General features: G+C 36.8%; 1 protein-coding gene across 3 annotated transcripts; it reads left to right on the top strand.

Moving 5' to 3' along the window:
- Positions 1 to 1145: 1145 nt before the first annotated feature.
- Positions 1146 to 6370, top strand: LOC104218089 (uncharacterized). Of its 3 annotated transcripts, none has more exons than XM_009768489.2 (6): positions 1146 to 1300; positions 2424 to 2688; positions 2810 to 2867; positions 3848 to 3975; positions 4572 to 4803; positions 6120 to 6370. In XM_009768489.2, the coding sequence occupies exons 2-5, from the start codon at positions 2437 to 2439 to the stop codon at positions 4794 to 4796; spliced, it is 663 nt and encodes a 220-aa protein (XP_009766791.1). In that variant the 5' UTR covers positions 1146 to 1300; positions 2424 to 2436; the 3' UTR covers positions 4797 to 4803; positions 6120 to 6370. The 3 variants fall into 3 exon arrangements, with proteins under 3 accessions (XP_009766791.1, XP_009766792.1, XP_009766790.1); XM_009768490.2 differs by having other exon boundaries at positions 1149 to 1300; positions 2377 to 2688; positions 3857 to 3975; XM_009768488.2 differs by having other exon boundaries at positions 1149 to 1300; positions 2377 to 2688.
- Positions 6371 to 15598: the final 9228 nt, after the last annotated feature.

Below are 15598 nucleotides of genomic sequence, written 5' to 3'. Positions count from 1 at the left end.
ATACATAGTTTACCATTGACCGCAGAGAAATTCCTATTTCGTTCATGGAAAATTTTTTACACACTCAACCTTACAAAAAATGTGTCTAAGACACACCATTTTTGTTCTTGATAAATTTTTCAGATAACGCGAAAGTCATGCCCTAATAAGGCCGTGACATGTGTCATGACTTTAAAAAGGGAAAAATATATTAGAAATTACAATTAAAACTCATGTTCTTCACCTTTCCATTTTCTATCTTAAGCACCATTGTTGCTGCCACCATGGTTGTTTGTGAGAAAGTTTCCAGCAATACCAAAATTCAACCATACTATCTAACAACTAGCCGAAAATAATAGAGCAACAAATTGAGTTCAACAACTCAATAATCAACAAGATTCAATTGAATTTTCAAGCTTTTTTGGATACCCCAACAATGGTGGATTTTAAATTTTTTCACCAAACTTTCAATACTACTGTTAAAGCTTTTAAATCTATCACAAATAAATGATTTTCACAATATTTGAATAATAAAACAACAAAAACAGCTCAATTTTAGATCTAAAATTTTATGTTCTTTCAAAAATTCTATTTGGAAAAGAAGACGATGGGAGGGTCGTCTGAGGAAGAAGATCAAAAGAGAGGGGGAGGGGTTCCTGTTGGGAGGGGAGACAAAAAAATGAGATTTTTTACGAGCTTCAGTCCCTTTTTTTGTGTAAACACACAAGTACTATCTGGTCAAAAGTAGTGTGTCTTAGACACACTTTTAAAAAGTTGAGTGTGTTAAAAAGTTTCCCGTGAAGGAAAGGTGTGTAATATGGATTTCACTGCAAGGTTGATAATTAAAATATGTATTTTGCCAAATTTAAAAGAAAAAAGTATAAGTTGAAGCTGAAAAATAGTTTAAAATTTTAAAATATTTATTTTAGATTTTTCAAAATATTGCACTCAAGGGTGTGACTTAGTGGTCAATAAAGTCAGTGAGAACTATGAGGTCTCAGGTTCAAATCCGAGCGGAAACAAAACACACACTAGGGTGGGAGGTGGCAGGTATCCTGTGCAATAGTTGAGGTGCGCATAAGCTGACCCGGACATCACGGTTATCAAAAAAAATTCCAAAGTATTATTATCTAAATAGATACTATGTGTTTCAAGTATTTGAAATAGAATTTTACGAACCGTTGCTGTGTTTCGTGATCTCATCACAGAGCCCAAAACCCAAACGTCTTCATTCCTCTCTGTCTGTCTCAGTCTCTCTCTCTCTCTCTCAAACCCTAGACACTAAAGACCACTGAATTATCTGATTTTAGCCAAATTCAAGGTTCGATTTTCACTCCGATTTTTTAAATTTTTTTCGTTTTGAAATTATCGCCTTACTTGTCTTGTGTTCTAAGTTTTTCGATTTTAGCCAACAATAGCATATCTCTTGTGATCTGTAAATTTATACTGTCAGTAGAAAATATAAAGGACTTGTAGAACTTCTATTTTTATTCCTTATAGTATAGGCCTGAGATATAGTTTAAATGGAGTAACATGGTCGGTGAAGATTCATATAGCTGATCCCAACTTGATTGGGATTGAGGCATAGTAGTAGTAGTTGTTGTTGTTGTTGTTATGTTTACTGAAACTTTTTTTTTATTAAGTATGAGTTGAAAGCGGACTACTTGTGGCTGTAGTTGTTAGGTGTGTTTTGAGCTTTGTAAATATAGCATGTTTAAGGGTTGCTGTAGGTTTTCAGTATAAAAATAGTCAACTGTGTTGAAACCTCTGAATAGGGACGAATAGAGTGGAACAGATACACTGGATTTATATAGCCAACACACTAGTTTGGGATTGAGGGAGTTGATATTAAGTTGTGGTTTCTGCTAAAATGTTGCCAAATTGCTGAGTTTTTGTTTAAACATTTCGATTTTAAGTGATGATTCTTTGTGTAAGACTCATATAACTTTTTAAACTCAAAGTTCTAAACAAAAAGCTATTTGATTCAGTTGTACTGTGCTCAATATTAAGCTTGAGTGCTTGATTATGGTTGGCAGAAGGAGTTTGAACTGTGAAGGGTTCTAGTGACACTCTCACAATGCGATCAACTTCGATATTTGTGCTTCACTTTCCATCAATTGCAGCTCAAGAATGTAACTTTCAATTTGCTAAAATACTTGAAAGCATACAAACTTGCAAGTCTGCCCATTGCGTGCCTCGGTTTATGTTAAAGGTCCACCTTAAGAGTTTATGCAGAAGTTCATTTAGTAAACTTGAGATACTTGAATTACTACTAGTTCTTGTTGTCCCTTGGGTTTTGAGATAACGGATTATGATGAAAATAAACCCTAGCATAACTTTCAAATTTATCTGTCTTTCCCAGTTCTAGTTATATAATTTCACTTGACATCTTCTTAGGAATCTATACTGTCGAAGCTAACCCCTAGCTAACCCCTGGAGAGCAGAACTGAGAATAGCATGAGCACACGAGATAGAGGGTCACAGCTAATTAGGCGTACGAGGTCCCGATCTCAAAGGAGTACTGTAGTAAATGTTGATCTAAATGTTGCACCCCCATCTGAGAACAGAGATCAGGAAGGAACTTCTGTGCCTGTTGTGTTCGGGGATGCGACGCATGGACAAAGAGGTGCCTCTTTGACACCTGCAGCAATTGATGTTGAGGCTCTTGATGATGATGTGATTATATCATCCCCTAGGGCGTTTGCAGAAGTATGTACTCTCCCTTGCTATTCTAACTGCTTTTCCTTCGTTAAGTTTGTTTAGTGGTGAATTATGGCTGATGTTTCACATCAAGTCTTAATTATGTGAGAGATCTTCTCATTTTTATTAGGCTAAGAACAACTCCAGAAGGAATCGAGGACGGGTTATTGTGGTTGATGTGGATTCTGGTAATTTATTCTTCTCTTAAGCCTCTTACAGCTAGGTAGTGTATTGATTTTTAGCTATGGAACCTTTTTATTTGCTGGAGATAGGAATTATCTAACCAGAATAGCTTAGAGGAACCTCTCTCTTTCTTCTTTTAATGGTTAAGTGGATATGAGGCTGTATATATAGTATTCTCTTTATGGGTGGAGCAAGTTGATCTTTCATCATCTTTTTTTTTCTTTTCAAATTCAGATATTCTGGACTCTGCAAAAATCTCCTATTTCCTTGAGGATACCAGTTCAATGTACCATTTTTTGTTCATTCTAGGAGTATCTGTTCAAATTGATTGGAGAAGTTATTTAATGCTTCTTTCTATCCAAGATAAACGCAAAGCAGGATAATGGTACAAGAAGAATTAGAATTATAATGAACCTTGAAGTGACATAACTTTGCCAGTATCAACAGAATTTTCTTTAGAATGTTTTCTAATCCTTTTGTGGTTGGTGAAAGGAGGAGTTATTTAATTTTCCAATCTGTTCAAATTGATTGGAGAAGTTATTTAATGCTTCTTTCTATCCAAGATAAACGCAAAGCAGGATAATGGTACAAGAAGAATTAGAATTATAATGAACCTTGAAGTGACATAACTTTGCCAGTATCAACAGAATTTTCTTTAGAATGTTTTCTAATCCTTTTGTGGTTGGTGAAAGGAGGAGCGTGTAGATAGCAGGGTCTACACAGGGATTAAAACTTAGTTGCATCCTGTGTTTACACCGAACCAAGCAATTTAACATTAGCAGTTAAAAGTTATAGTGAGTAATACATATCACTTAACCATGGTTATATAATAACCTTGTTTATGAGAGGTCTACATAGAGAACTTAAGCTGTGGTTTTTAATTCGCTTTGTACCTGTTGTATGTTTGGGCAGTTCTTTTCAATGGAAAACTTGGTTTACTTATCTCTTCCATGCCCCTTTGTGATTTGATTTGGTTGGTTCATAGCTATTGCAGAGGGCCTTTCATCTAGGGCCTCAAGTAACAGTCGCAACAGGCGTAGAAGAGTCTCTACAGATCAAGCAACAAACAGTGGTGGCATTCGCATAGACCTAGAAGGACATAGCTGTCCAAAGGTAATTACATGCCATGTACTACAGCTGAAATTCTTGTTTCTAATGTGATCTGTAATTTCCTTTGCAAAAGATATATTTCAATGGATCCACCGCCTCGTGTTTTGAAACGTTAGTCTGATTAATTTCGTTATGCAGTGGAAGTTTGGTTGTGACGTTCTGTCTCATATCGTTTGACTTGTATGATCTGCAATTGCGTTGATATATTAAAGTTCCAATTTTAGGTAAGGGACTTGTTGCTTTTGTGACTGCAGCCTTACTACCTCTAAGCGTTCTTTATACAGTATATAAAAGACTTTTTATAAGTCATTGTATCTTTGAGTTCTTTGCTGGCCTTTTGACTAGTTTCTGGCTTTTTGCTGATATTTCAAGTGTACAATACTTGGCTTGCTTAACTTGTGTTATAATGCAGAAGTCTAAATAGCTTATAGTTATGAAGTGGGTTCAAGCTTGGATTTCTCTCTGTCTTTTTCATCTAATTGTCAAAGTCAACTTTCAGAGAATTCAGTTTTATCAGTACACATATGACCTGGTTCAGACTGTTACTTAATCTTTATGCAAAGTAAATATTTTCTTTTTGGTTTTGTTTCCCATGCCAGATTGTCGATGTAAAAAGTGCAATACCACCAAAACCGAAAGAGCCCGCATTCAGCTGTCCAGTGTGCATGGGTCCATTAGTTGAGGAGATGTCGACTAAATGTGGTCACATTTTCTGCAAGGCATGCATAAAAGCGTCGATAGCTGCTCAACATAAATGTCCTACATGTAGGAGAAAAATCACTATGAGAGACACCATAAGAGTGTATCTTCCAACCACAAGTTAAGTCAAAGGTTTGTCTACTGCTCCCTCGAAACTTTTTCCTTTTTTTTTGGGGGGGGGGGTGGGGGTGGGGTGGGGGGTGGGGGGGTTTGCTCTATGACCTTTCTATGCGTTCCAAACATTTTGGCCTGTTTCACAATATTTGCCTAAGCTGGGAGTTAATGTCTGAAATTTGGAAAAGAAGTATCTCAGAATTAATTCCGATCGCCATTAGATAAAAAGTAAATTGGACAATAAAAATAATTGAAGAAGGTTATTGAATTGGTCTGGAACATGTAGTATCTGTGTGCAAAACCCGTGGGATCTTCTACATTGCGTGCACAGAAGAAACATTTTGAAGTGGCTATGTGTGTCACTCCGACTTTTTTTCAGTTTAATTGTTGGTTTTACCTTTTCTTCCTTCTTGCTTGAAGAGATAATAAAGAAGTTCTTGTTCACTCTAAAAAGATGGTTTTATTAGTTGATCTTTTGCACGATATTTGTTTGTGAACCTCCATTCTTTAGTCTAGCAGTAAAGATGATATTCATTGTTTATAAGGAGTTTAGAATTGGGTGATTTCTGTTGCACCAATCTTGATAATAGTTAAGTATAACTGATTATCTAATGGTTTTTAATGGATTTTGTCTCAACCAATTAACTATACGTGACTAGGATGTTTGCTGTGTTTATTGGGTTATTCCATATGAACTTGCTTCTGATCTTTTCCGTTCCTTCAATTTTCAATTATTTACTCTTTGGTTGTTTTTTGTTGGTGTGTGTGTGTGGGGGGGGGGGGGTGAATAAATGGAGTAGGATCGTTTTTGTGTGCTTGTGTTGTAATCTTCTCCTTACACAAGGAAAGTGCTAAGTGGTGATTTGGTTCACGTGCGAGTTATGCTGTAGGGATGGTTTATGCAGTGAACAATAATAAAGGGGTTGTTAGACGGTAAAACATAATGGAGGATTGTTATGCAGTGAATGATGACATCTTGGTCTTTAAGTATTTTTAATCCCTATATTAGTACACGTATTCTTATTCCATATTTTATCTCGCATAACATATTATATAGATTTCTGCATAACTTATGCATGTACCATTTAATATCGCTAACCAAACGCTGTAGTATTAGTTATGCGGAAATATTTTACTTATACGGTCAACCACAGACTCCATTAGTTATGCATGAACTTATTTTTCTAATTCCACCAACCAAACATTGTATTATTTTTATGCTGGGACTATTTTCCTTGATCCCTCCAGCGAAACCACCTCGTTAAGTTTTGCAACCTTTGCAGATAAGAGCATTTCATGGCTATTATAATATGGCTAACTGCCTTCTTTGACAGGATTAAGCCATCGTTTATATGACCTGTGGAGGAAGTGTATTTGGAGAGTGGAAGGGAAGTATGATTGAAGATACTTTTATTCAGTTAAGTTTGATTGTCACAATCAACGACATACTCTTTCCTGTCTGTGCCTTTAAAAGATGGTTTCATTAGTTATGTTATTTAACTCATGCACTGACATTGTAAAATTCTTTTTACTCTATCAGTGTAATTTACCTCGAAAGAAAGTGTCTGAATTTCTGTTTGTGGCATATAGATCTTATCAATAGTGAGGGTATACTCTACTACTTCAAGTTACTGTCAATGGACCAACTAAAACCAACTCTTCCCTAAACTCTGGTACATTTTTTCTTTTATAGGGCAAAAAAGACAAACTAACACTACTATAACATTGTGCTAATTTGCCTTTTTGTGTGATTTTGAAGTTCTTTCCTTCATTCTACTAATGTAAACTCCTGGGCAGCCTTCACAAACTCATAGGCGGATCTAGGACGAATTTTGTGGGTTCAAATAGACGAGTTCCTTTTGGCTCGAACTATGTATATATATATATATGCGGAAAGAAACTTAAAATGCATACATATAATAAGATCTTATTCATGCTCATGCTCATTTTAAACCTACTGACTCTGGATCATAAATTTGACTATCTTTGTCTTGAGTTAGAATCTTGGCAACCAAATTCATTATAGCCACAAAAGGATGCTAACAAATGAGACATTGGCAGCTGCTTCTTCCTTGATTCATACTCAACTGTGCTTTTGGTAATACATGTTTCTTCATATTTATCTGTAACTTCAAGCTTGACCTGATAAAGAGTGAATCCAAGCAGTGGTTAGACTACCAATTTATATGATCATATATTATATTTTGAACACCCGTAAAACAGGTGATTCAAAGTGAGGAGGATTTCATGTGTTTAAAACTTCAAATCCATGTGCTAATATTTTTATCTAATTTTTTTCAGAATGAATATTTTCCAAATTTCCTCAGTTACTTTGTAGTCCTCAATTAAATACATAAATTAAAAGAAGTACCGATTACCAACACCACTAGAGCCAAATAAGTAAAATGAAAACGCAACCTATTATCTGTTGGCACTTGGTTAAGTTGTTCATTTTCAATGAAATGAGTAATTAAATATAGTACTTAATATTTTTATCAATTTCCATCCATCATGCTATGGCATGTAACTTACAATTGCAATGAAGATATCCGAATATTTTGCATTACAATTATGTCTCAATTCCAAACAAGCTAGAATCACATGAATCCTCAATATTCATCTCACTTCCTTAAATGGACTTAGATAAAGTTCATCAAATTCCTCCTCCTAAACCCCCGGATATCATTATCAATCAATCTCTTGATAAATCCAAATTGCCCATTGTCAGTTTCAAAGATAAGTTGGTACAAGGTGAACAAGAAGCTTCAGTCAACATGATTATCGATACAAATACCCATTATCCATCTGAATCACAGGATTATTGATACAAATATCCATTATCCATCTGAATCACATGAGATTGGGAAAGAAGACCTCATGTGCCCCTCAAACATCCAGCAAGTTCAGTTAACTCAAGAGGATATTCATCGAATATATCAACCATGGAAGTTCTCGACTATAGTTAAGCTTCAAGGGAGAAGAATCCTACGCCACTTGCTCAAAAGGAAATTACATGAACTGTGGAAAACAAAGGAAAACTTCTCTTTGATTGATTTAGGGTGTGATTACTACATCACTGAATTCAGTAATGAGGAAACTATGCAAAAAGCCCTACATATGGGTCCTTGGTTCATCTTTGGTCATTTTCTATCGGTCCAAAAATGGGAACCAAATTTTCTTGCATCGGAAGCAAGAATATCAAAAACTACAGTTTGGATTCGCCTTCCCCAATTACCTACGGAATTTTATGATGAACTAATCTTAAAAAAGATTGGTAACAAAATTAGCAAACTCTTAAAAATTGATGCATGCACTTCCTCAACTCGTAGAGGAAGATATGCTAGACTATGTGTTGAGTTGCCTTTGGATGTCTCAGTAACATCTTTTATCTTCATTGGATCACACAAACAAGTTATACACTATGAAGATGGGAATATTTTATGTATTAAATGTGGAAGACTTGGCATGTCCAATCCAAATGTCAGTATAAAATAATTGTTAATGCCTCTTCTCCAACAGACTTGGACTCTACTGCTAACCAATCCAAGGACCATAAAGCAACAGCACAAGGTGTTAATGAAGATTCACTTCAATCCACTAAGGAAGAAGTGTGGCAAACGGTGAAATTTCCAACAAAAAAGAAGGTCAATCACAAGAACACCCCAGGTAAATCTAATGAGCAAATCAAGCTTTTGTCAGGTACTCTCTCTTCTACCTCATTAAGTGTTAAATCCACTGATAAGCTAATGCTTCTTAATTTTCCCAATAGGATTTCTTCTAATAATTACATTGCAAAAAATCCTAGCCCATCTTTTTCCCCCATGACTGGAAACAAGTTTCAAGCATTGATTAATCCGCCTAAGTTAGATTGCATGGTATTGGACGTGGCCCCATCCCCCACCTCAAATTTCCATGTGGTAAACTCGGCTAAGGACCAACCAAATACTTTACATGACACTAATTATCTGCCTACTCCCCTAACTAATCAAATTAACAATTCTCTCACGCTACAAACACCTCCCTAGTCCCTAATGGTCTAGGCTGGAAGTGTGGTTAATGGTCTCATTAACCACACTCCAGCCTAGCTAATCCTTGCATGAACAATAAAATACATCTTCAACACCTATCCCAAGACTCTCCCGTTGGCTAACAAATGGTTGAAGAAACCTTACACGTTACAGAGACAAAATCTAAACAAAATCCTACTAATACCATCGGCTCAAGCAACCCCCCAAAGCATGCAAATAGAGGTAATAAGTATTGACCCCCCTAGAACACTAGAATCCATAGTTACCCCTTCAGAAGACTCTTCTACTTCCCTTAATATAAACCATCCTTGAAGTAGTAAACATGCCCAGAATCCCAGTATCCCAAAGAAGGCGTTATTGTCTAGTCCAAATCCTAAGGCATCAATGAGCCCACACAATGGCCAACCCTCTGATCCCCCAGGCAGCACAAACAAACAACCAAATCTTCTTTGTTCAACCACCCTTCCATCAAGATCATCAACCCCTCTCGTGGATAGAGCAAGCATTAATGGGGCATGCAATATCATTCAACATGATATTGGATGGGCAGGAAACTGTGATAGTCCTCCAAAACTCACACTTCCTAGTCCAACTAATATCGGAAAGGATGCATATGGCAATGAGAAACTATTTCAACCATGTTTGGTTGAACAACATACTTCACCCCTTAGCTTCATCGATGAACTCCAACCTAGCCCAAACCATGAGAAACTAATGGAGTCTACCACCCCACTTCAACCCAATCCAAACTCAGAACATGCAAATGGATCTCCCATTCTTTCCACCGGGGTAGATCTCGAACATGAACCCAATATTCATGTCATGGTCCATGCCAAACACCAATGCAACGAATCAGATGGCCAACTAAATGCAAATTCCTCCACATGAAAACAATCCCCAACCAAATTGTCCTCTAGATCAAAACAATGTTCCACAACAACAAGCTCCTCCCAATCAACCAGAACCAGAAGATCAACCAATAGAGGATGCAAAGGAGTTGAACCTGCTGGGGTCAGACCAAATCCTAGAGTTTTCAAGTCTAAACGATGTAAAGGTATATCTATTCAGGGAAATGCGCAAGAAGAGATACGTTCTCAGTTGTCCCCCAACACTTTACAAATTCTCGATGGATGTCAGGCCTCCACAGGATCCAACTGTGGGAAGCCATGCAATGATCCTGATACCTTCGATCAGGAGGAACCCAACTCCCCCTCCACAAAGAATGAGGGACAATGGTAGCATGCATAACCCTAATCTCCCTAATATGATGCCTAATCCGATTAACTTTATCATTTGGAATATAAGTGGTGGTAATAATGATGCTTTTAGAGTAAACTTTAGAGAAATGATCGATACCCATAAACCCAGTGTTGTCACCTTACTGGAGATTCATATGGAAAACCATGTCTCTCTCCTTAATGACTTTCCCTTCACTCAAATGATCGAAGTCCCAGCTGAGGGACAATCTGGAGGAATGTTCATTCTATAGAAATCAGATGTGGTCACAGTGAAAGACTTTGTGAGAAGGAACCAAGAGATACATGCTAATATTGAGGTACGTCCATTAAATATTTCTTGGCTTTTTTCATCCATTTATGCTAGTACTAAAGTAGCAAGTAGGAACAATCTTTGGAGTAATATTGAAGGAATTTATGAGCATTATAAAGGACCATGACTTTTGGGAGGTGATTTTAATGATACTTTTTGCATGGATAATAAATTTGGGGGTAGGAAAATTAACAGTAGACGTAGTTCTCGTTTGTGGTCTAGTGTTAATCATTGTAACCTTTTTGATCTTGGTTTTAAAGATTGTAAATATACGTGGTCTAACCACCATAGAAAGTCTAACAAATTAATTATGGAACGTTTAGATAAAATATCTGTAAACAATAATTGGATGAGTCTGTTCCCAAAAGCTACGGTTGTCCACCTCCCAAAAACCCACTCTGATCATAACCCCTTATTACTCCAATTATTCCCTAACAATAGATTTCATAATGGCAAACCATTTAGACTTAAATCTATATGGTGTAGGCATCCTAACTTTGTTAATATAGTTAGGACTAGTTGGCAAACAAATGATCTCCCTAAGGTTCAACAGATTTTCAAAGAAAAAATCATTCCATGGAAAAATGATACCTTTGGTGATATCTTTAAAAAGAAAAAAATACTGTTGGCACGCCTAGATAGGATTCAAAAGTCGCCAAAGTATCAAACTAGTCCTTTTCTAATGAACTTGGAAACTACTCTCCAACAAGAGTATAATGCCTTTTTAAAAATGGAAGAAGACTTTTGGAAGCTTTATTCAAGAATTAGTTGGTGTAATGAAGGTGATGCTAATACTCGTTTCTTCCACAGTATGACTACCAATAGGAAACGTGTCAACTCTATCTTGTACTTTAAAGATGAAAATGGTAAATGGATTACTGATGCTAAATCCATTTTAGAACACACTTTCAACTATTTTGATAATTCCTACAAGACCTCTAAAATAATAGTAAGATGGCTTGTTTTAAAAATCAAAATGACTTTTTCAGAACCAATGATTTAATCACCCTTGATAATCCTATTACAAAGGAAGAAATCAGAAAAGCTATTTTTTCGTTCAAGCCTTTTAAAGCCCCGGGTTTGGATGGTATTCACCCGTTCTTTTATCAAGGATACTCGAATATAGTTGGAGATTCAGTCATAAAATTTTGCCAAGATGCTTTTGAATCACAATCTCTCCCTAAGGGTATTAATGATACGTACTTGTGCCTCATTCCGAAAATTGACAATGCCACTGATCTAAAAATTTTTAGACCTATTGGACTTTGTAATACGGTGTACAAAATTATTACAAAAATTATTGTTAATAGACTAAGCACTTTCTTTCCGTCATTATTAGCCCTACTCAATCTAGCTTTTTTAAAAATAGGAGACCTAGTGATAATGCCATTGTTATTCAAGAAATTATCAATAATATGTGCTCTTCAAACAGTTCTAAATATGATATGTTATTAAAAATTGACCTCTAAAAGGCTTTTGATAAGTTAGAATGAGATTTTATTCATAAAACTCTGGTTTTCTTTCACTTTCCTCCCAAAATTTCTAAACTCATTATGCACTGTATTTGCACTAGTAAAATTGGTATTCTTGTTAATGGAACCAAGACTAATTACTTTAGCCCAAGTAGAGGAATCTGTCAAGGTGATCCCATGTCACCATACATATTTATTCTATGTATGGAACTTATGTCTAGGTTAATTGATAATCAAGTGGATACTTTGAAGTGAGATCCGATAAAAATTACCCCAAGGGGTCCTTATTTTTCACACCTATTTTTTGTTGACGATTTGACCTTAATGGGTAAAGCCAACCATAAGACGGGTAATTGTATTAATCAGTGCCTCAATTTATTTATGGAAGAAACCGGGCTATCTATTAATTATTCTAAATCTAGGATTGTGTTCTCCAAAAAATGTCCACGGGACATTTCTAACCATTTTGTTAGCTTATTGAACATAACGCCTAGTGTTGAGTTTGGAAAATATCTTGGATTCCTAATTCTAAATCTCAAGCCAAAGCCTAAAGATTTTCAGTTTGTCATTGATAAAATGCGAGCTAAACTCTCTTTTTGAAAATCTAATCTTCTTAATATTGCGGGAAGAACCACTCTGGCATCCTCAACTCTTAATGCTATGACTTCTCATGTTATGCAATACACTATGCTTCCTAAAAAAGTGTTAAATCAAATTGATAAGATTCAAAGGGATTTCATATGGAGTACCACTACAACAACAACAACAACAACAACAACATCCCAGTATAATCCCACAAGTGGGGTCTGTGGAGGGTAATATGTACGCAGACCTTACCCCTATCCCGAGGGGCAGAGAGGCTATTTCCAGGAGACCTTCGGCTAAAGAGAGCAACAAGAGATGATATATTAGTACTATCAATAGACTCATAATAAAATAACATAAAATACATAACATAAAATAACAAAATAACAGCAATATAAGAAATACGAAAATGATGGAAGGTATACTGATATCCAACAGATAAAGTCCGGCATCAGTAGTTGATCAGTAGCATCCTAAGACTAACTCCTAACTGGCTAGTCTCTCTCTAGTGCGCTGTAGAAATATTCACAATTTCCCTAACCTACAACCTTAATGCTCGACCTCCACAATTCCCTGTCAAGGGCCATGTCCTCAGTAATCCTAAGTCGTGTCATGTCCTGCCTGATCACCTCTCCCCAATACTTCTTAGGTATCCCTCTACCTCTCCTCGTGCCCACCACAGCCAGTCCTCACACCTCTTCACTGGTGCATCAGTGCTCCTCCTCTAAATGTGCCCGAACCATCTCAGCCTTGCTTCACGCATCTTGTCGTCCATGGGGGCCACGCCCACCTTCTCTCGAATATCTTCATTCCTAATCTTATCCATCCTTGTATACCCGCACCACCTCAGCATCCTCATCTCTACTGCTTTCATCTTCTGGATGTGTGAGTTCTTAACCGGCCAACACTCGGTCTCACACAACATAGCAGGCCTAACCATTGCTCTATAAAACTTACCTTTTAGTAACGATGGCACTTTCTTGTCACACAAGACTCCCGTCGCTAACCTCCACTTCATCCACCCCACCCCTATATGGTGTGTGACATCCTCGTCGATCTCCCCGATCCCCTGAATAACTGACCCAAGGTACTTGAAACTACCCCTTTTAGGGATGAGTTGTGAGTCAAACCTCACTTCCACTCCTGCTTCCGTCAACTCGGCCCCAAATTTGCACTCGAGGTATTCCGTCTTCGTCCTGCTCAACCTGAAACCTTTAGACTCAAAGGCATGTCTCCAAACCTCTAGCCGCTCGTTGACGCCGCGTCGTGTCTCGTCAATTAGGACTATGTCATCAGCAAATAGCATGCACCATGGCACCTCCCCTTGAATATGATGCGTTATGGCATCCATCACCAGGGCAAATAGGAAAGGGCTGAACGCAGACCCTTGGTGCAACCCCGTAACAACCGAAAAATGGTCGGAGTCGCCTCCAACTGTCCTAACCCGAGTCTTAGCTCCATCATATATGGGGTACCACTAATACTAAGAAAAAAATCTATTTAGTAAATTGGAAATTAGTCACTAAGCAAAAATCTGAAGGAGGTCTAGGAATTCAATCAGCCTTCCAAAAAGATTTTGTTCTCCTTACTAGCCTTAGTTGGCGCCTTTTTAATTTTCCTAACAACCCTTGGGCTCAACTAATTGCTAGTAAATATGCCCATAAAAAATCTTCCCCAAATTGTTCCTTTATCTGGGCAGGGCAGCCCTTCTAAAAGGGTACAAAATCCTTATAAAAGGAACCTTGTGGCATCCGGGCAAAAGTTCTAATATTGATATTTGGACTTCTAGATGGATTCATAATGCTCCTAGCCTTAGACATTGTATAGAAGGTCCTCTCCATAAATTTGATTACTCAATCTCTTTTAGTCAGCTAATTATTAATGATCAATGGGATATCTCAAAAATTTCTTTTGACCTACCCCCTTATCTAATAAACAAGATCAAGACTACTCCTATGCCGTTATGCTCAATAGGTAAGGATCTAATGTCCTGGGATATGAATAGCAATGGCATGTTTATAACCAAGTCCTGCTACAAACTTTTAGAGGATAATCACTGGGATCTACATTGTCCTACTAAAATCAAGTTCTTTATTTGGCAATGCATACATAATAAAATTCCTTCCAGAACATACCTTCACTATATTGGTATTAATATTGATCCTATTTGCCCTATATGCAAATAAGGACATGAGGATGCCACTCACATTTTTCTCCTTTGCCCTATAGCTATCCGTTATTGGTCTAGTATTGGTCTAATAATCAATCGGAGTAATGCACAATCCAACTGGTTAGCTATTTTAAGGAATTCTCATCTACAAGATAGTCATCACCATTATGCTTGGAAAAATATTCTCCACTTTTCGATTTGGAATCTGTGGAAGAATAGAAATAACAACGTAAACAATTTGGACGTGGATATTAATCCTAGCCAGGTTCTCCATCAAATATGGGAATTTCTCTTCTTTACTGAAAAAAATCCCATACAAAAATCTTCAATCAAGATTAAAATTCACTAGGAAAGACCTCTTCCAAACAAGATAAAACTTAACATTGATGGGGCATTCTTGAAAGAAAAGCTTCATGCAGGTATAGAAGGGGTTTTCAGAAACAGCTCTGGTAAATGGATCATGGGTTTTACAAAATATTGCTATACAACATGCTCCTTGCAGGCTGAACTTTTAGCATTGGAGCAAGGATTAAAATTAGCTGTGGAGATGCCATATACTGCTATAGAGATTGAATCAGATTCAACGGATATAATAAAGATGCTTATGGATGAGAATGCCAGTACTAATGCATGTTTACTTAACTACAGATCATTAATGCACCGACTGAAATCCACGGTGATCAGGCACAATTTTAGGGAAGGAAATGTAGTAGCAGATTGCCTAGCTAAGGAAGTAGTCAAGGATTTCAAGCTGGATAAATGCTATCACCTTGCTCGCACACCTCTTTTTGTTGAAGCTATTTTGGAAAAGGACATGCAAGGCCTTTGTTTTGGAATTAAGCAACTAAGTACCAATGTTTGTAATAGTCTAGTAACTTTAAACAATAGTAATGTCCTTCGGGACTATGTAACTTCGGTGTAAGTTTTGCTTATTAATATATATGCTTCCTTATCGTTCAAAAAAAAATTATCACAATCTAATGTTGTATAAAATAAATTTAGAAATAAAA

The sequence above is a fragment of the Nicotiana sylvestris genome, chromosome 2 (genome assembly GCF_000393655.2).
Source record: "Nicotiana sylvestris chromosome 2, ASM39365v2, whole genome shotgun sequence".
Taxonomy (NCBI): domain Eukaryota; kingdom Viridiplantae; phylum Streptophyta; class Magnoliopsida; order Solanales; family Solanaceae; genus Nicotiana; species Nicotiana sylvestris.
The sequence above is the reverse complement of the archived record's forward strand: the minus strand, read 5'-3'. Positions and strand labels throughout refer to the sequence as shown.

Bases quoted from the DNA above. Each gene is read 5' to 3' on its own strand.
- LOC104218089 (XM_009768489.2), top strand. From the start codon at position 2,437: ATGAGCACACGAGATAGAGGGTCACAGCTAATTAGGCGTACGAGGTCC. The intron at 2,868-3,847 runs GTAATTTATTCT...GTTGGTTCATAG, and splicing joins TGTGGTTGATGTGGATTCTG to CTATTGCAGAGGGCCTTTCA. The intron at 3,976-4,571 runs GTAATTACATGC...TTCCCATGCCAG, and splicing joins AAGGACATAGCTGTCCAAAG to ATTGTCGATGTAAAAAGTGC.